General features: G+C 32.8%; 1 protein-coding gene across 3 annotated transcripts in view; it reads right to left on the bottom strand.

Moving 5' to 3' along the window:
* LOC142339458 (uncharacterized) overlaps positions 1–20,745 on the bottom strand; it is a 191,329-nt gene that overhangs the window by 140,604 nt on the left and 29,980 nt on the right. Inside the window, exon 1 of one of the 3 annotated variants that reach the window (XM_075389497.1) lies at positions 1,749–3,109. The exons of the other annotated variants lie outside the window; for them this stretch is intronic. Within the exon in view, the coding sequence (XP_075245612.1) occupies positions 1,749–1,783 (35 nt within the window). The 5' untranslated portion in view covers positions 1,784–3,109. Of the gene's footprint in view, positions 1–1,748; positions 3,110–20,745 lie in introns of those variants that run through there. 3 annotated transcript variants of the gene reach the window in all.

Here is a 20,745-nt window from a genome sequence, read left to right as displayed (position 1 = left end):
TGCAAAGTTAACTTTTGTAAATAATATTTTCGCACAGTTGGATCTTTTTTTTACCGAATTCCAAAAAACTCTAAAATTTATTTTAATACTTTAAAAAATTTGCGATTTATAAAAGCTTTTAATTATAAATTTTCTTTTTTTAAAAGTTAATTCAGGTATGTTACAAAGATAATTTTACTCTCTTCATTATGTGTTTCGAAAAAGCATGATAAAATTAGAAAAAACTTTGGGAGATCACAAAATGAAATCAAATTTAACAGCTACTAGATCTGAATATCTGTTCCTATAGAAAAATGACGACAACAGTTATTATTTTCGACAGTTTTCAACATGATAAAGAATAATGAATGGGTTCACTGTGATCGAAGTTCTCAAAAGGACTTATCCTTAGTTATTATGATGCTGAATTGTCCCTAAAAACCGGGACAAGAATCTATTTGGGAAAAATGTGTATACAAGCATACCTCAGACATTTGAAAATTTTTATCTTGTAGGAACTTCTTTTATGCGATCTTACACGATAAAAAATTCTGCCTACTAAAATTGTTTATCATCTAAGATCTTATAGGAAGCTTATAAGATCTTCTAATATTCGGAAAGCTATGATGATTATTTTGATAAGATTTTTATCAGAGCTTATACGATGAAAATTCTTTAAGCATGGTATGCTCTTCAAATTGAAGACAAAATTAAAAATTGGTTTCATACAGTAGCAGAGAGAAAACTATCCTATATTGTGTTTTGAGACATATAATATATTGTGAAAAAGTTAGTCGAGTATAGAGGACTTTTTGAAGCGGTGATTATCAAACAAGACCGAAAAAATTCGTTCAGAGACCAAAAATGTCTTGGATTGCTAAGTTGAGCAATAGTACTTGGTTCAAACTCAGAATAAAACTGCCGCCAAAATCAACTCAACAACCCTCTTCTGTATCATAATTGTTTAGTTGACCGATTATTTTTTACTTTCATAGGAACTTGACTACGTTATAAGGCAATATTGAAATCATTAAAAACAAGTCTCAGCAGATCTTGCATGATAAAAATTCTGCCTATGTGAACTTTTATCGTGTAAGATCTGATAAGATACTTATCAGACCTTATGAGAGAACCATTCAGCGAGATATATAATTGAGCTCCTAAAGTACATTATCAGATCTTAAACGATTAAAGTTCTCATAGAGCAGAATTATTTATCGTGTAAGAACAGATAATATCTTATACGATAAAGATTTTTGATTAGTATCTTATCAGATCTTATACGACAAAACTTCCAGAATAACTGGGGTATCCAAATGTTTCTTAAATTCTTTACGCCGCTCCAGAACTACTGTTCATAACTTTAAAAATTTCTCAGAATGCTAAGAAAAACTCGATAATTGACTTGCGTAGCTTAAAATGATATAAAACTTGTTCATTAACCGACGCTTTTGTAATTCTGCTGATAAGTTACAATTACTTTTTCCAAACTTTGAACGGATTCAGAATTTAAAAAACTGCGATTAATTCTGGATCTTTAATTCCCGCACAAGTCAGAACTTGAATTTTTTTCTGAGAGGATATTTGGCTATAACTTAAATATGGCCAAATATTTGCACTTGTCATACACCAAAAAAATTAATATTTCAATTAAGATCAAAATTCAGAAAAAAATCATCTGCTGTAATGAAGCACAGACTGATATAATCAGTAAAAATGTTAATTGCTCAATGAAAGAGGGAAAAAATAAGACAGACTGTCACACTCACCAGCTATTATACTTTTTATGAAGTCGTTGGAGCATTTTGAACAATTTTGAGATAACTTTGTCAATTATTCATGCCAAAGAGATGCCACTGCGAAAAATAAATGGAATGAACTAAGCAAATATTTGCAGATGACAATTTTCATCCCTAAATTTCTATCGCAAATAAATAAGTTCAGCAAATTTAAAATTAATAACAAAGAGAAACTATAACTAAAGATGGTACTGAAGAATGACAATAGAATGAGCGAATAACTACAAGCGGATTATTTTTTAATACCATCAATATAAGAGTCAACGAATATAATAAATTTGACATGTATTTAAAATGTGCACCATTTAGAGCATAAAATGAAACTTATAAGTTTAAATGGTACTATATAAGCGAACAAAACCACAATGCAAAACGCCATTACCATTTAAGAGCTACATTAATCAAAATCTGATGTGTATTTTTGACTTGCAAACTAAGTCATTAAGATCAAATTTGCGAATAAATGTATGTGTAATGTTGTTTTTGAAGCGCATATGGTAATGAAAATTTACGTCTTTCATGTTATAGTTTCGCATATGTTTTCATTATACACCATATAGCGGGAAACAGTAATAAAATGTGTGATGATTATAGTTACAGCTTAGTTATGGTGATAGTTATTATCGTCTGGTTATAATTATGATGTAGCATCGGAAGTGATTAAAATTTGAACAGTCATTAACGCGAAAAAATGCTTGAATTTTTTAAAAAGGAGAAACATATTGTTTGTTATCAGCAAAATCATGTTTCGTTGTCTTTGCAAAAATAAAAGGACTGTTAAAACTTATAAAGACTTTTGAGCCCTTTTGACGCCAAAAGTGATCAGTACTTCGGCAGGGTAAAAAAAGTAATTTTGTTTTTTTAAATGTTCGATAGCTTTGATCACATTGTAAAAATTGAAGAAAAGCTACAATGCATAAAATGAAATGGCGTGAGAGTAATTCTCATCTGACTAAATTGGTGCTATAATGATGGCAGACAATACAGGTTGAAAGTATAATGTTAAATAATTGCCTGGAAGACAGGAGAGGGAACATAAAAGGGCAGAAGACACTTAAGAGTGAAAAGATAAAGGAACACTTGTTGGTGGCATAAAACAGTGGGCTAATAAGTCGCTAGTTAGTTACTGGAGGGGTTGCTGCAGGTCTTTGATCGTCTATTTCAGGTTCTCAGAATAAGTTGATATATCTTCCTATGGCTTGAATGGGGCTGGGTCCTGAATAAGAGCGGGTCTGGAAGCGACCGGAGGAGAAAGAGAGCACACACTAAGAAGTCCCTTGGCATTTTGGCCCGGATTATTATCAGGTATAAAAGACCGGCACTGCCAGACCAGATCTCAGTCACAAAGTATTAATGCAATATGCCGCCCCAATTTAGCCACCAATAAACTTGCCACTAACCCCTCAACACCCCCCCCCCCCAACCCTGCAATCTGAATCGGTCCGTCCCGTGGTGTTATGCAAACAAAGCAGTGTACCTATCGCTCGCATATTAAACGGGGTGGTAGTTTTATTTGTGTTCACTTAAATACCTTCCAATACACACATAGAGACAGTTTATTCACTGAATGTGTTGAATGAATATTTCACGACTAACTCTAACTTTGTGGCGCATACCGTGAGAGAGTTTGGTAAATAGTGCAAGTGGGGTAGCTTTAATTTGTGCCTATCTATCCAGATCAAAATTGGGAAAAGGGGAGAAGGAAAAGGTCTGGCTTGGTTTTGCAATATCCGCAGATTCCACCAAAAATACTGCCACGGGCACTCAACACACACACACAAAACACAACAGCTGTTCTCAAGGCCGACCGTCCAATTAGCCTAACCTCAAAGTCAACCACATTTGATCATGAAAGGTCAGGCGACACTTTCGGGCCATTTCCAATAATTTTCCCACTTCACAAATGAAAGGAAGGTCGTTATATTATAACACATCATTAACTCGACAATACATTGCTGCTGCTCAGAATAGATAGACACTACATTACGGGGGCCAAGAGGGTAATTTCATTTGATTTGACCCTGCTTCTTTCAACTTTCTGCTTCTCAGACAAAATCTGTCTGAAATTCGCCCAACATAGACACTATGCGCATAGTTCAAATATTCTTCTAAGTCAAGCGTTATGGCCTTGTGTTTACAGGAAGCCGTTATTACCAACAAAAGTTAGACCTCCCAGCTAACGTATTTCGGATTGAAAAACGCACTTTAATCGGCTGAGGAAATTGAGAAATAATCACAGGTAACACTGGAAATATTTACACTTAAATGTCGATAAACAAGCGACGGGGTTGCGAGTTATTAATAATTAAGCGGCTCAAAATAGCAACAAAAAACAGCTCAGCGATGTCATATTTAAAAGGCCCTTGTGAATAATTCAAAGAAGCCCCCGGTTGTTTGAAGATCGCTTCATTACAGTTTGATTAAAAGTGACAAAAATGCGCATGAGTGTTTCCTCAACGTGAATCGATACCTTGAGAACAAAGGCAGACCGCTAAGCAAATAAACCACGGGTGACTGACGCTAGAACACCTTAAAAGAAACAGAGAGGTGAAATATATTTAGACATGCTTAAGTTATAACTTAGCCGATTACTCAAATGGAACCATGATCACATCGGATTCGCTAGTGACCAAAGGGTTCAAAATCCTGCATATATCTTGCAAGCAAACTTGAATACTAATTGGAAGCGAATATATACTAATTCTATTTTTCTTGTAAGGTTCTTGCAAGATTTGCATCATTCTTCCCTGATCAGAAAAGGTGTCATACTGAATCAGCAGGGATTCAGTTGAAATGTTACATGATAGTTTCACAGACTCTGTTTACTATAGCCTCCTGAAGAGTAGTATACTAAAAGGAAACTGAATGACTAAATTTTTATGACCTACAAAGAGAAATTTTCAGGTAATTTTCTTTATTTCTGACCCTTTTGTGTCCTTACACGACCCGTTAAACTAAGTCATACTGAATCACTACAGGATCAGTACTGGATCAGAGTGGTGATTTTTTTCCAATTTGACCGCCTCCCGTACTAACATCAAAACTGATCAGAAATGATCGATATAAGGAATCAGTCATAAATCAAGTATACCATCAATAATGCTTTCCACACTATCTTATAATTTTCCTATAATAAAAGTAGGCTAGAAAATGGACCGATTTTTGTATTTAAATGACCTCTTAACTTCCACTGTAATTTAATTAGACGATATATCAATTTCAACAGACTCAATTCGTAGTGTGGAATTAGACCACAGATTGCTACCCCGCTAGCATCAAATCTGCTAAGTTTATTATAAATTGAAAATTGAAAACTACCAAAATCTTTCGTCGGAAAAATTCTCCATGACAGGCAAAAAATGTAGTAAATCTACATTTAAGAATTTATAATCTATTTTACCAAAAACTTTTTGAAGCATGGTTGCCCACCAAGTGCTTGGCCAAATATTATTAACAGCTGATAAAAGGCTCGTTTTAGCGATTGTGGGGGTTAATTTGCGAACAGTTATCCGAAATAAGCAAAAATTACTCGTAGAAACGTTAATGATTAATACGATGCAATACAATTTACAAAATAAGTATCAAAAGAAAACATAAATCTAGCAAAAAAATGAGCAAAAACTATTTATTAGCCGCCTGAAAATGAGCAAAAATGCAATAATCCAAGTGTTAACAATAAGGCTCGGAAGATTATAAATAAAATTTAAAAAAAAACAAAAACAACAAATCCGCACTCGTATTTATCGACTTAAAATGGATGAAATCACTTCATTGGGAGGGCTGTAGCCATAACGTTTTAATTGTGCAAATTTTTTAGAATATTTGATATGCTAAACGATGCCTCAGTCACAACAATTAATTCCATAATTGTGGACTAACAAAAAAGTTTACAAGATGACACGTTCTTAAATGGATCTGGCAAAAATGCACTTTGAGAAAACATTGGCCGCGTGAAAAATTCGGACCCTCCACCGTCCATTAAAACCACAAAATCAAAATTAGTAGATGTTGAAAAATAAGCATAAGCCTCGCCATTTTTTAAAAAATATTTAATCATGTTTGGAGAAAATTCCTCTAGACAAACAAAACAGTTTTTCACTAGCCTTTACACAGAGTAAACCGTCAAGGTGGAAAAACCGGCAGCGCAAAACAGATTATGACTATTTTTTTCAGAATACTGTTTAGAGTCAAAGAGAGTTTTTGTAACAGTACAAAAGTAAATTATTCAACGGACCTTGAACTAAACTGTTCAATAGAATTACATTGAAACCCAAGAAAGAAAAAATGAGCAAAAAAACCGCAATCAATTGTATATATAGAATCTCTATAGTAAATTACATCAACTACTAAAACACACCAGGTTCTACATCCTTCACACAATCTATGAGGAAAGAAAAGTACATCAGTTCTGATAATTTTCGTTCGTTGAATTACGTCGTGCGTTACAGAAGTAATTCAGCTAAAATGTTATCATTAACTTTATAATAATTGATGCAGTTTCAACAGCGGCCTGGGTGAACTTTAACCTGAGAAGCTGCAGATACCTAAAAATAACAATCAACAGAATCAGAGCTACAAGAAACGCGGTACAATTAACATTAGTTGACCAAAACCCAAACTTGTAAACATTTTTTACAATCAAGCTTTAAAATTTGTCATCTACCCCTATTCATAGTTTTTCAGAACTGTAAAGTTTATCATATATAAAACTGTTAATCGAGGGGAACAAAAAAAGTTTGAACAAACTTTACGACTTTCAAAGAGCTGCTTTCCATAGAACGGAAGTCAATTCGTGCGACAAGCAGAAAATATGATGAATTTTCAATGCTCAAAATGTGATAATTTTCAAAAAAAGTAATGAAAAAGAATTTAAAACTTCTAACCACAGCTCAAATCAGCACTTTCCTGGTTCTCAGAGGATTAAAAAAATAAAATATTTATAAAGCATTAGAACAATCCAGATGCAAAAATGTACAAAAATACACCCAATACTGCCAAAATAGTCAGAATGTGTGTATTTTTTTCCAAAAAACCAACCATAAAAAATTTTTATGAGTTTGAACTGTATGGTAATAATGTTGAATAAAGTATTGTTCAAATTTTAAAAAAAATATGCTGAAAAGGGCAAAATTTTTGTTCATTTGAAGAAACACTAAATAAAAATGAAAGAATTTATTCTATAAACCTAAATTCGATAATTTTCTCGTTGAATTTTAAGATCAAAGAGCTTTATAACGAAGTATTTAATGATTAAAAAGCTGTCAATTTAGCTCACATCGTTTCTGTTTCAGTATATCTTAATTCAAAACAATTAGAAAATCACCCAATTTAAAAAATATATCAACCTATCGAAATCTTGCTTTGAAATATAATACAGTGATTTGCGATCCTTCCCCTATGTTTTTTAATAAAAACTATAATTTTTATTAATTTCTTATAAATTCTGGTAGTAGTAAATAAAAAGACCGGGTATCTTTTGTGGGCATATATTTACATCACAGAAGTGTTGAGCAAAAATAGTTCATGGAGGGAAAACTCGAGAAATAAATTTAGAATAGGAGGTCAGGTTTTAAAACTGACCAGTGTTTGTTTCATGCTATTTATTATTCTTTGGTATATGGTATGCTTTTTTGCTATCGCTCAATGGCAGTGGCGTTTACTAAGGTTGTTTCGTTCGAAAAGAACCCAAGGTTTCATACCACTTACATATTCGCAACTCTTTTTAAAAGAAATTAAACTAAAATGGTTTTTGTTTCAGAAGTAACACTTTTTGTGTTCTACGAAATTCGAGTTGAATATCCAGAGAAGAACTTTAGTATCAATTGCAAAATTGAAAATCGATTGCCAATCAATTTATTCTTATTTGTATACTGTGCAACTTAACTATAGATTGCTGAAACGCAAACATTTGGTTATGCGCTTTCATAAAAATTTGTTAATCATTGTATTCTCAAATTGAAAACATTAATTTTTTCTAGGTTTATCGCGGCAGAGCTTAATAACTCAGAAATCGAATTGAATAGCTCTTCAAGGCTATTTCAAGTATTAAAGCTAGAATAGCATGAAGAACGAAATTTAAAGCCACATTCTACTGAAGCCATACGGATTTGTTCACTTAGTTCAACATTTATATTTAGCAACTATTATTAGTACACAATCGTCATACATGAAGTGAAACTCAAACTCGAACTACCTTAACCACCAGCGAAACAATACTACGATTTAACAGTATTGCATCAGATTCTTTGCGAATGGATTGCGAATCAACCTGTTATTGATACAGAATATTCGACAAAACTTCTTCATGGTTGACAAACCTCATGACATCAAATTTACACTGAAAAAGTGACGTTATGGAAAAGTGTTCACATTCTGTCAACATCTTTATCTACAACCAATCAGAGATGTACGGCAGCATAAATAGAGCTTGAAAAACTACCAAAAATCAGTTAAAATTTGCAATTTTGGTTACAATAAACTGACATACAGTGCGTATTGAAGCACAATTTCTTGAGCGGTAAATTACTTGTTACTGTGTCTTGTTTCTGGAGATCATATTAGTGATTGTACGAATTGAACTTTACTTTGACTTGTGAAAAGAGATTTAACTTTGATATTCTCAAAACTTATTTTCTGAGGAACGAAGTTCCTAAGTAAGAGAATCTTTGCGCAAAGCATAAAGTCAGTTTCTCTTACTGTCTTTAACGAAGCCTAGTGTAGTTCACTGATTGCGTTATTGAGCAATTGAGTGCGCTGAGAAGCACAAAGTGCGAATTTGGTTACATTTGTTAAATTTGATTATCGGGAAAAACTCTCCGAAAATATTATAATATCGGAGACGGAAATCATTTGCCCTAACCAGTAGTTTATAGTTACCTAGAGCTGTACATAGGAGATTTTGAAATTTCGAAGTATAACTTGAGTTATTAACCAAAACTCAAGCGAAATTTGATTGTTTCAATTTGAATTATTTTGTTATTCTGAGAGAAACAAGTTTGTTATACAGCAAAGCTGAGCGATTAGTTATCAGGAGTAATTGAGCAACAAGTATTGCAACGGCATTCAACAATATAGCGGATAATACAGTTCATAAAAGTTAACTGCAAAAACACAATATCCGGAAAGATTTGAAACCGCTGAAACGAACTGGGCGGTGTAAAGCTTTCCTTGACTTTGATAGGAGAGCAGCCGTTACAAGTTTAATCATTGTCTAATAAAAAATTAAGAAAGAGAAAAAACAGAATATCTTATTAAAATTTTAGATACTGTTTTCAAATTTATTCATGAACTCTTGCCTGAAGAACAACTGACAGTTATAAAATATTTATCCATTAAAAACGCAAATATAACCGTGTCTTTCTGAGAAGCAGATAAAAGAAAACTTTAAATAAAATCAAAAACAAGATTAAAGTGTGTGCAAATTTTCAATCGAAATTTTTCAACAACTTTCCCACTTTTAACAACTAAATTTTGCACGTATCTTTAACAGCTTGTTGAATTCAAGCCATGTTTCAGTTCTTTATGTCAAAGGTTTCTTTTAAGAAAAACAATAAAAATGGGGTCAAAATGAGGAATAAATAGTTGAATAAAAAGTGAAAAAAGATAAGTACGAGAACTCCATGACCATCAAATCTCAAAGCAATCTGATATACAATAAAGTGCTCAAAAATTGTTTACAAAGTTTTCCAAAAGAATAAATATTTGTTTTCTAAGCCTTTTAAGTGAGCACAAATCCTCTTTCTATTCCCTATAACTCCTGTAGGGCCTATTGACAAGATAAAAGATAGTTGACGAGCAACCTGTTTTTGGTTAGTTGACGAGCAACAACGTAGTGACGAGCAATTAAAGTGCATCTGGGAAACAAATTGAATAAAAAACAGAATTTACAAAGACGGGAGCTTTTAAGACTCTCAATTAATTTCTTATTTGCTGCCTCCTATCTGCTTCATTGTTTCATAAAGTTTTATTACTTTAGGGCTAATTCAATATTTTTTTCTCTCTAAGCAACAATTCTTTTTCAGCTTCAGTTGAGTGCATTAATTACATATAAAAACAACTAAAATCCCTACTTTTGCATTAAATTTCCTCGGAAAAAAAATGTTGGCTCCGATTTCATATTGGAAAAAACTACAAAACTGAACAAAAACATTATTTTCCTCGAAATTTTTATCGTTTCGTCCTTAGATTTTCTAATTTTCTCTAAAGCTGCTACAAAATTACCTTGCTATTGATACGGAAACTTAAAAAAACAATACCAGAAGAATTAACAATTAACTTTTAACGATTAGTTTTAACAATTAAATTATACAGTTAAGTTGAGGTTAACAGTTGAGGTAGGTTGCTTTTTAAGATAAAATTGCCTTAACTTTATTTAGCAGGTGCGTTATCATCTAGAACTCGTCAAAAATTGCGTAGCCGTATGCTATGCTCAGTCAAAAATTCTTTAGAACTTCGGCTGAGTCATGCAACTTCCTTTCAAATGCTCTCATTGCCAAGCTTTAAAATCTGGCATTTTATTTAAAAAAATTGTCCATTTTGAATCTGCACATCAGTAAATGCTGTCAAATGATTTTGTAAATGACAACTTTGAAGGATTGTGGATTGCATCGTTTGCTTCAATTGACCCGGATACATCAATCAATTTTGTTTGCATGTCCCGAGTTTTATATTTCACGAGAGATCAAACGATGCAAATTATGCATTCTTCCCGGATACTTATTTATCAGATTCAACTTTTGCTTACTGTGATTTTATGAGATAGACATAGGCAATTTCTGTATTCACTACAATCCAATTGCTAAAAACGTTTTGCTTGACCTAGTGAAAATGAAAGCCACTGGTTTCCAAAAGAATAAGTATGGGTGCCAGTTGATTTTAATTTTTGGCTTCTAAATTAACTTCTCCGTCTGGCAATTTCGATTTTTTGGGGGGTTGCAAAAATTGAGCAGCTTAAGGGCGCAAGAGTAGAGGCAGATTGAGCCGAAATCGATGTTTGCAATGTCAGAACCCTTTTCAGGTTTTCTTTTTGTCACCAATGAGACATTAAAAGATTTTTTGTTTTCGTCTAGCAAGATATGGCTTTGAATAACGGGATTTAAAAAATGCGAAAATGAAGCGGAAATACTATGAGGTACAGATAAGATTCGACCAATTTAAAAAAACCTCGTTCAGTTAATGAACTGCATAGTTAGTGATTGCGGTTTTCATAGCACGTTTTCTACTCCATCCTCTAGATAATTAGACATCGAAATCATCAGTTTCAATACTTTTCAGATAGTTCAAATGATCGAATAGGCTGTCAAAACTCTACTACTACCCAAAATTTTCAAAAAAAGTGTCTTTTGTTTTTTGTGGGTGAAAAAATTGATTAATAGATAGATCAATTATCATTTTAACAACTTTACTGTTGCCTGATCAGTTTCATTTAACAAATTGACCGAGTCAAATTCTACAGTTGTTATCCAAGAAATTGCAATCATGATACGCGCTAAAGCTCCCTAACAACCGCAATTGTGTGGACTGAAACTCAACCAACGAGAGGGGATTTTTGACTCCAAAACTAACCAACATTCAAACGACGAAAACAGTAAGCAATTTTACAAATTGGTTGTCCCAAGCAATCAACGGAGAGACTGGAAAACAACTAGAAAACAACAAAATAATTTGGGAAATTTTACTGCAAAATAATTGTTGGAATTAAAAACCGGATTCTGTGGGCAGCAACTTCAAAGTTCGTCCCAAATGACAGCATGATTTGTTAATGAATTAAACTGAAAATTGCCTGAAAATACATTGACTAATGTCCACCAGGATCGTTTCAAAAAATGTTCTTCGTTTTATGAAACCTTAAAAATACAACAATGATAAATAAAGAATTTGAATGAAAGGATGCTACGAAAAGAGTTAAAATTTGCTCTGCAGCAATTCTCAACATATAAATGAAAAACAATCAAAGATTTGTTGAGCTAAAAGATGTTCAGGAAAAAAACTTTTTTCGTAAAGAAATTGTGCGAATCGAAGCTTTAGAAACAATCTACCATTGAGATAGATTGTTGACAAAACACAATGAAAATTGACTTGCTTTGATTGATCAAACTCATCTTTTGATTGACTATGAGACATTTCCAGACAATTTGAGTTAGGTAAGGTCAGATTTCAGATCTTGAATTGCTAATATGTTACAAGAAATGAACAGTTCAAAGTAAATTGAAACCAGGATACATTTAATCTCACAATTTTAAAGAATGCTTCAAATGAAATGTCATTTGGTTATTAAAACTGACGTCTCTTAGTAGAACTTGGATAAGAAATGGGTCAAAACTTAGATAATTTTCTCTGATGAATTCAAACATTCTATACTAAAGAACTGCCGTTCGGGCAAAAAATCGTCCATATAAAGCTTTTTTACGAGCTACTTGTCATTATTCAAATGACACGATTCCTTCTTCAACCCGAAAAGTATGATTTCGTATTTAGCATTTTTGTTCCCCTCACAGTCAAAATGTAGCCGATAATGGCTTTGAAAGTTTCAATTTTTTTGCAAATTTTTTGTAATCATATGTTACATTTAAATTTTCGAAAGACGAGAATAAACCGAATGAGATGCAATGTCAGCAGTAATCACAATTCTTCAGCAATGTTTTATATCAGATTCCCTTATCTTGAGTAATATCCAAAAACAAAATTATTGATCTGGCACAGATTCAGGAAACCATATAATTTGAAAAAACGTGAGGATAAAAGTGCAACATAAATTTTCAAACAAAACCGTCTGACGTCAGAAAATGGAGGTCTTAACTAAAATGAGCTCATTTTCCTTTGAGAGGCATTAAACACCTGCTCTAAGAAAACTTACTGATATCGCATAGCCACTGTTTTGTAGCCTTATTGATTATTAATAATTTTTTTGTCTAATGATAACTAGGTTAAATAAATTTAATCAAATCATAGGCCGCAATAAAAATTATATCTCATGAACAAAAGAAACTTTGTGTTAGTCGGTACGCCACCAAACCGAATCTGTCATGGTTATTGATTAACTATTGAAATCAAACAGCCAGGAACATTTCCTGTGACAGTTTAATAAAAGCTTTTAGATTTTTAATTCAGGTATGAAAAGCTTATAAAATGTTCCTTAAAAAAATAAGTACAAAAATGTTAATAAAGAAATAGAAGAAAAAGAAGATATTAAAATAAAATTCTTTTATGAAGCAAACGTTGGAATTGTTACTATCAGAGTATCATGATTAACGGTATTCGTTTTATCATTTGATTATCTCAACCAAAAATTAATACGCTAGAAACAAAGGCAATTCAGGATTTTAAATTTTGGCTTTCTTGTATTTTGAAGAGAAGAACCGAAGAACCATTCGTTCGAGTTCAATTTGGAAGGGAAAGTCCGTCTATCCCTAACTTAGTTTTCTAACAAAGAACCCAGAATTTCTGCATAGTTTTCAATTTTTTATGGTTTCAGTCTCTTTGCATTTCAGTCAGAAAATTTTACCAAAACACAATTTTGCTCTCCAAAAAAAGCATTTCTGGTTCTGAAAATTTGGGCGCTTATTTTAATGAAACCCAAGAAGTAGATAGGTGCAGCTAACTCTACAACTGAGAGATTACGGAAAGTAAAGCATCACTAAAAATGAAAAAATGCAACCAGATAGGTAATTAACTTCTCAATAATTTTATTACTATTGCTTTCAACTTCAATCCTGTCGCCGAAGAAAACAACAAACACAGAAAGTTTGGCGCTCCAAAGAAAACTGTAAATAGATAAAATATTTAAGATTGTGTCATTATAATGAATTCTTTCGTTGACACATAAAAAAAGTCATTTTTCTACGAAAACTCAAACCTACAACTAACTGAGAAACCTGAATTACTCCATCAATAATTGTTTTTATCCCCCATCTTAGATTCACTTTGAGCTCTCAGTTTTTGTTTTTTTAAAACGTGAAAAACATCACAAGAAGATAAATTAACACTTGGTTCAAGGGAAACAAAACATTTTCAAAAAATTGAACAAGAAATCAAACAATTTGGACAAAGACAAACTAGGAGCTAGATTTTCTTACCGTTAGAAGCAATTAAAAAAAACTAATTAAACCAAAATATTGAGAAAACTTAACCGAGTAGAATAGATATATCTTAAAATATATTTGATAAAAACGAAAAAAAAATCAATTTATACGCATACCGGGTTTTTTTTCTAATACTTTCAAACTCAAAAAGAAATCAAACTAATTATAAAGCTAAATTAACAAAAACATTCTTCAATGACAAAAACATCAATTTTGCAAAACAGAAAACAGAAAAAAAGAATTTTCTGGTCTCTTGTTGATCAGGCGAAAATCAGAGAGGTAGTAAAAACTATCAACGTCTAAAGAAAAACCAGAAAAAAATGACAATTGTTATTATTTTTAAGCTGAATTTTGTACTGCTTCGAAAAATTTGTGTTTTATTGTTTGCAATAGTGATAAAGTTTCTCTGGTATTTTAAAGAAGAAGTGTTAATGGCTCGAACTGAACCGCGTAATAAATTCTTCTTGTTGGATTGAAATCCAAAATTGGCAACCTGTCTTTTAGAAATATTTTTGAGTTGCTCCTCAAGCTAAGATTTTTTTCCATGTTAGACATTTTTCTGTTTTCAAGGTTTTTAACAGGTCGCACTAAAATATTTATTCACCTTGCAGTCGAAATGATCGAAATAAAATCAAGTTTTTGGGTGTGTACGTAGACTATCCGTAATATGACTGAGTGTACGTATTATAATTTTTTCTGTGTACTAATTTAAAGGCTGAGCAGACGGGTCAGAAAACAATTACGCAGATGGATAACAAAAACATTGTCAAAAAGTTTGAATGGTAAGACCCCCCCCCCCCCCCCCCCCCCGCGACTAAAGCAGCCAGCCGAAAAAAAATAAAACAAAAACAATTAACTCCAGTAATTCCGCCAGTGATTTTTTTTTTGCAAGAAACTATCATTCTTCGGATAACAATTGAAAGCCCGTTGAAAGTAATCTAATAAGTCAAAACAATTTTGTGAAAAAATTCAAAAAAAATTCTCAGTTTTTGGATCACATGTTTTAAAAAAATGATTCTGGAAAAAATTTATGGCAAGTTGGATGATTTTAAGTTTTAGTTGACTCCGTCCCAATTTCGCTCTAAAGTTTTCAATAGACAATTAACTTCTGCCAGGCTGTGTCTTATGTCGTGAATAATCAAACAAGAAGCCAATTAACGTTGTGTTACCCAGGGAGGTTGTTCCCTTTGTTGAGCTTTTCCGTTCTTAAAATTTTCGTCCGCTTTGGGACAAGAAGACCTCATTTTTGGAAAAATCTCATGTCGTAAGAAAACGTCCTTCATGTCATAATTTTCTAATAAAAACAACAAATTGAAACAATCACGTTGAAATTCTCGACCGAAAACCTGAATATGTGCTTTCCGTTTTCATTTTCAGGTTTTTAGCAGCCTTCAGCTATGATACAACACTTTATCATTTACTGTAGAGGAATAAATACTTTCCATTTTCAAACTTACAGTTATTTGTTTGTAGCTTTGATAGACGCAACTGCTTAAATCATAGAGAAAATATGCGAAGCAAAACTTGCCCATTGATTTAAAAAATTTTCATTCCGTTTTTTTTCATGTTTTTGTCAACTCTATCAAAGTCACCGAATGTCTTATTAATGTTCGCAATAAATTCAAACAAGGTAGTGCAACAGAACCGATGAAACACTACAAACTATGGGACCTAAGAAGCACGATTGATGCTGTATTAGGTCAACGAATTTAGAGAGATTAAAAATTTCAAAATAAATTAAGTCAGTTTTATGATAGTCAAAAAAATTAAAAACTTAGCAAAAATTGTTCCAAAAGAATAAACAAAAGCGAATTTACCAAAAAAAATCCGAAAATAGGCTTATCAGGTGATGCAAATTAACATTTTAATTCAAAATCTTACTTCGCTTGAAATAATTGACAAAGTTCCATTGATCAACAGGTTTGAGAAGATAAACATCATTGTTTGACAAGGATACAGCTCATTTTTGATGGACAATCCGTTTCCAATTTATTTGTTGCCCTGTCGTTTTAAACAAGTAAATTGATTTCTTTGTGAGTTCACTAAAGTACTTTAAGTTTGTAAGCCCAAAGATGTTTTCTAAGTTCTATGGATACGTAATTTTTTAATGTTTTATTACCCCACTCTAATAAATTCTGCTAGGTAATAATCTGGATTCGAAAAGGTTTTGCTCGAAATTCTCCCAATTTAACAAGTGACATTTCCATTGTCAGAACATCAGGTGCTATATTATCTATTGGTGTGTTCTGTAGATCACCTTAATTGGGTTGTTGTCATTATTTTCTCCTACTAAACGGTAATTTGTGGCAATGTGCTACAATTGCTTGTGTTGCAGTGGGTTAGTTGCGAGCGTTATACAATTCTGTTTGGCCTGTCGATTCTTCTTTGGCTCATATTCTTCATACTTGACCTCTTTGAAGAAAGCATCGCAGGAAGGATGCTGCGTGAAAATCTGTTGCTGGACTTTGGAGAAACCTTGTTTGATGTTTTTCGATATACTAACTGACCGATCCCCTCTGTCCCCAATTTTGAAAAAGCAGTTGTTGTTAAACGTCAATCAGTAACATTAAGAATTAGGTCAAAATTTGTTTAGCCAACTTAAGTGGCATTGATGGTAAAAGGGAAAACAGTAAGAGTTTTCGCTTTTTCTAGGTACAAAAACACGCGTTTTTCATCAAGGAAATTCTCAAAAGTTGAGTCATGAAACGTGATATAACAATGTTGATCCGCATGATGTCTGCTCAATTTCGTAAGATATATAACGAACCTACTAGACCTCTAAACCTATGTGCAGCTACTTTTACTGAATCTTGCTGCGTCAACACTTGTGCCCGCATCTCTCGTCCTAATCTTCTGGCTTCAATTTGTTTCTGTCTGATAAAATCAATGTTGTTTACAATTGATAACGTTAATTTGTGTTTCACAGTTCCGGCAGAAAATGATCAACACAGCTTAAATTGAACAAGTTTTCTTTTATATTAAACAAACGATCGGCGAGCAGTGATGCCCGTTTCTGTCAATACATTGCGCAACTAAGATCTTTGAGAAATCTTTTAATCAAATTTAAATTGCTTCTTCTTAGTCCAAGAAACGATTGTTTTAGTTTAGGAACTATTTTATCGCCATTTTTTGTCGACTAGCTTGATGCATTTTTGTAGCTCTAGGAACACTTAATCCACTTTTTTTAATGCAATATCTGGTTTCTTTTACGTCCATTTGCTTTACCAAGAAATTATTTCTAGTTGCTAATACTAAAACAAGTTTCGGGTTCGAGGGCTACAGCAAAATTTTCAGAGTACTCAATTCTTTCTCCTGATTTTAAACCCTCGCTACACATCGAGCTTTAAAGGTAAATTTGTCGTCAGATCCTCAATGGCCTTTCTGTACACCCAATTTTTTTTGTACACCCAAAAACCTTGAATAAATATTTCTCTTGTTTCTCGGTCAACTAGATACCAGAATTGAGTTTCTTGCAAACTGCTAAAGTCTGTTTTTGTTGATTAAAATCACTTATCTTTTTGTGTCAACGCAGTAACACCCTCCAAAATTTTATGTTTCAAAAATATCTATGCTTGAGTTTTGTACAATACGTGAGCAGCTTCTGGCATACCATTATGGAGTTGGTCGAAGCCTATCGGAATCCTTTAGTTTTCATCAAAAATGATGTTCCGAAATTTTTTACTTATTTGTCTTCTGAACACAGCAGCTTTGTTTTTTCATCCCCTGAGGGAAACAAAACTAGACCTAACGTCTCTATCACCGGTAACCGTCTTGGAGTTTTGCTTCACTTTTGGCGATTGCCGATTGTTTTAGACTACGCTTCTATTGGTTGTTCTAAATCTTTTCTAAGTTTTACCCTTCTAGTTTCTTTGGTTTCAAGTATGAAACTGGTTTTGCCTATTCTGTTCTTTTTCCAGCATGGACGTTAGCTCTTTTTGGTTTTTCCAAAACACTCTTGGTCTCAATTTACCGTTTATAGGAACTTGAAGTATTCCGTGGTTCTTCTTCAATTTTTTTCAATTTTCTTTTTCTAAAAATTCGGTAGTACTGTATTTGTTAAAACTTCTTTTTAGAAAAATGAATAAAAATTAAGATTACCTTCAAATATTGCAGCAAGTACGCTGTAACTTTATCTGAATTGCTAATGAATAAACATTTGAAGCTTTTGCAACAGTCTTTGAAGTTTATTTGCATACCACATTTGCTTGAATAAATTGAACAAACAAAATATTTTAGGTGATAGCTTTAAGTTTTTTTTACGAAAAACCTTTTCATAACGTATTTTTTTTGTTTTGTCCATGATATATGAATGCTGAAAGCAACACCCTGATAATTAGCTGCTCCGCAATTTTGAGTCTGTTCAAAGGCATCTTCCAACCTCAATACTATCCCTTTAAAACGCTGAGCAACGTTTTGCCTATCTGTTTCGTGAACGATATACTCACAATTTTTTTTGTTTTTTTTTTCGTGTTTTTTAAAAGCTATGTTTTTGTACTCTATTCCGTTATCAGTTCAGAATTTTTGGCCTGCAATATGGTTCAGCAAAAACTTTTAATGCTTTTTGAAGCCTAACTTTCTTGTGTTTCATAAAGATTTAGTCTGACTATGGCCCCGCTCCAATTTAAAGTTAGAGTTTCATTTCCTTTCTGCAGGGTAACAGGAAGAATTTTCTGTGCCTAAAAATCTGAGGCTTTCATTGTGCTTTAGTTGAAAGCTGACTTTAATTTTAAGTAAGTTAGCTCAAGTTTCTCTAATCTAAACTAGAATTTTAAAATAAAGTTGCCAGGTAATCAGTAAAAGGCAATTTTTTTAGTAATCAAAATATGTAGTCCATCCATAGTTTCTCTCGCTTCAACATCTATATATTTTACATTTTCAAATTGTGTTTGCTGTCCATCTGTATTGTTTAATGGCTTTGAAAACGACGGTATTTTTCGAATCATCTTCTATCTATCATCCGAGCGAAAAATTTTCCTTCGAAGTTAGTTCAATGAAAAAATTATGCCAGATGCCAGTGAGATGAGATGTTTTTTTGCCAACAAGGCATCGTGCTGATTATCTTCCAGATCAACTGTATATCTGAAGCTCTCCTCAACATTCGAGAGATGTAGTTTTAGCTACACAAATTTGTCAGCAGGGTTGAAACTCTCCTGTGCCACAAAATGCTCATAGCGTTCTGGAAGGGCATACCATACCACAAAAAGAAGGACATTTGTAATAGGTCTTCACCAGCGAGTGATCAACTTTTGTGCCCTGAAAAAAAAACTGATGGATTGCTTCATCTTCATCAAGATGTATTTTGACCAGGTGTCCCATCAAGTATCAATTTATGGCTGCGATAAAGTCATAGCTCCCAAATTGCCACTGCAGAAATTACCAACCTTTGTTATCAACACTGAGGCCAGTTTTAAAGCCAGGCAGCATCAAATCTAGGTTTTATTTTCTTATCATTCCGCGTGTCTCTGCCTCATTCTGTCTTCACTATTCATTTTTGGCATCGGCTGTGATTTTTTGTTGCCTTGCTGGTAGAGCTTATTTACCTGTGAAGGCTTCAAACAAACAAAACTTTGAAGAAAAGTTCAGACTACAATGTTCCAAATTGGTGAGAGTTCTAGCAGATACCACGATTTCAACCAAAACTCTGGAGACAAATCAACGGATTGGAAGACCCCATAACTTGTCCGATGGAAGTTAAATCTTGATAGCAAAACAATCTCGATGAATCAGTTTTAGCTATGGAACGATCGGTGTCGAAGAAGCTCGAACGAGTTTGAGAGATTATAGTCTTCGAATAAAGTCATTTTTAAGATAATCAAGAAGATCAAAAAATTGCAAAAATTATCGAAATTAAAGTCACAGAAAAAATTATACATACAATTTTCATTTGAGAGATGACTCACTTTGAGGCATATCATGTGGTGCCAATTCACAATTATATGAGAAAATTTACCTCACTTGAAATACTTCACAAAGTTCCATCGATCGACCAGTATGAGAAGGTAAATAGCATTATTTGACAAAACATATACCACAAATTTCAACAATTGTTAGTTGCAGTCTTCTTTATAAACTGACATGTTTGTTTTTGTGAGTTTTGTAAAATATATTTTAAGTTATTGAGCTCTAAGTTATTTTCTAAGGTCTTTGGCTAAGTTCTTTTCTATGTTTCAATTCTTCACTATAAAGTATCCTAAATTCAAAGTTAGCACTACCTTTTAGTTATGGTTTTCAAGACTTGGCAATCAAATGAAAATCGTGAGCGACTAGTTTTCGAGTTTCCTTGTATTACCTGAAAAAACTTGTTTTGCATGATGTACAATTTTTCTTCGCTTATATTGTTTTCGGAATTTTTTTGTTCGAGCAATGTTTGCTGGCTATCACATAAATGAGTAATTTGCCATTCATAACTCAAGTGACATGAAAATTGGATTTCGATTATCTTTCGTTGCTTTCTGATCATGCTGATTTGATTTCTTTAAATTTTTTAATGAAACATTCTTTTTTGTTTCGACCAAACTGAAGTAGAACAAAACGCAAACGGAAGAAGCAATATGAAGACTTTCCTTGTTCCTATTGTTCAATCCTCTTTAAAAGGATGATGAAATCTTTGAAATTTTCACTTCAAGGCTTCTCAGTTGACTAAAACAAATTTGTATCGCTAAGAATGCCTTGCTTTCATTTTTTTCCGCATATTCTTCACTTCGTTTTACTTCGCAAATATTGTGATATTGATTTGTGTTCTGAGAAACGATGATATTTTATGCTCAGGCCAAAAATCAAAATCGCTTCCTAACTAAAAGTAAACTTGAGTGTCAGAACCTATTTTTTTGATATCAGAAGATTGCGATAAAAAAGATTAAAATAAATTACAATGCTCACTATTGTCT

Source organism: Convolutriloba macropyga, chromosome 5 (genome assembly GCF_964194025.1).
Source record: "Convolutriloba macropyga chromosome 5, txConMacr16.3, whole genome shotgun sequence".
In the NCBI taxonomy this organism is placed as follows: Eukaryota; Metazoa; Xenacoelomorpha; order Acoela; family Convolutidae; genus Convolutriloba; species Convolutriloba macropyga.
The sequence above is the reverse complement of the archived record's forward strand: the minus strand, read 5'-3'. Positions and strand labels throughout refer to the sequence as shown.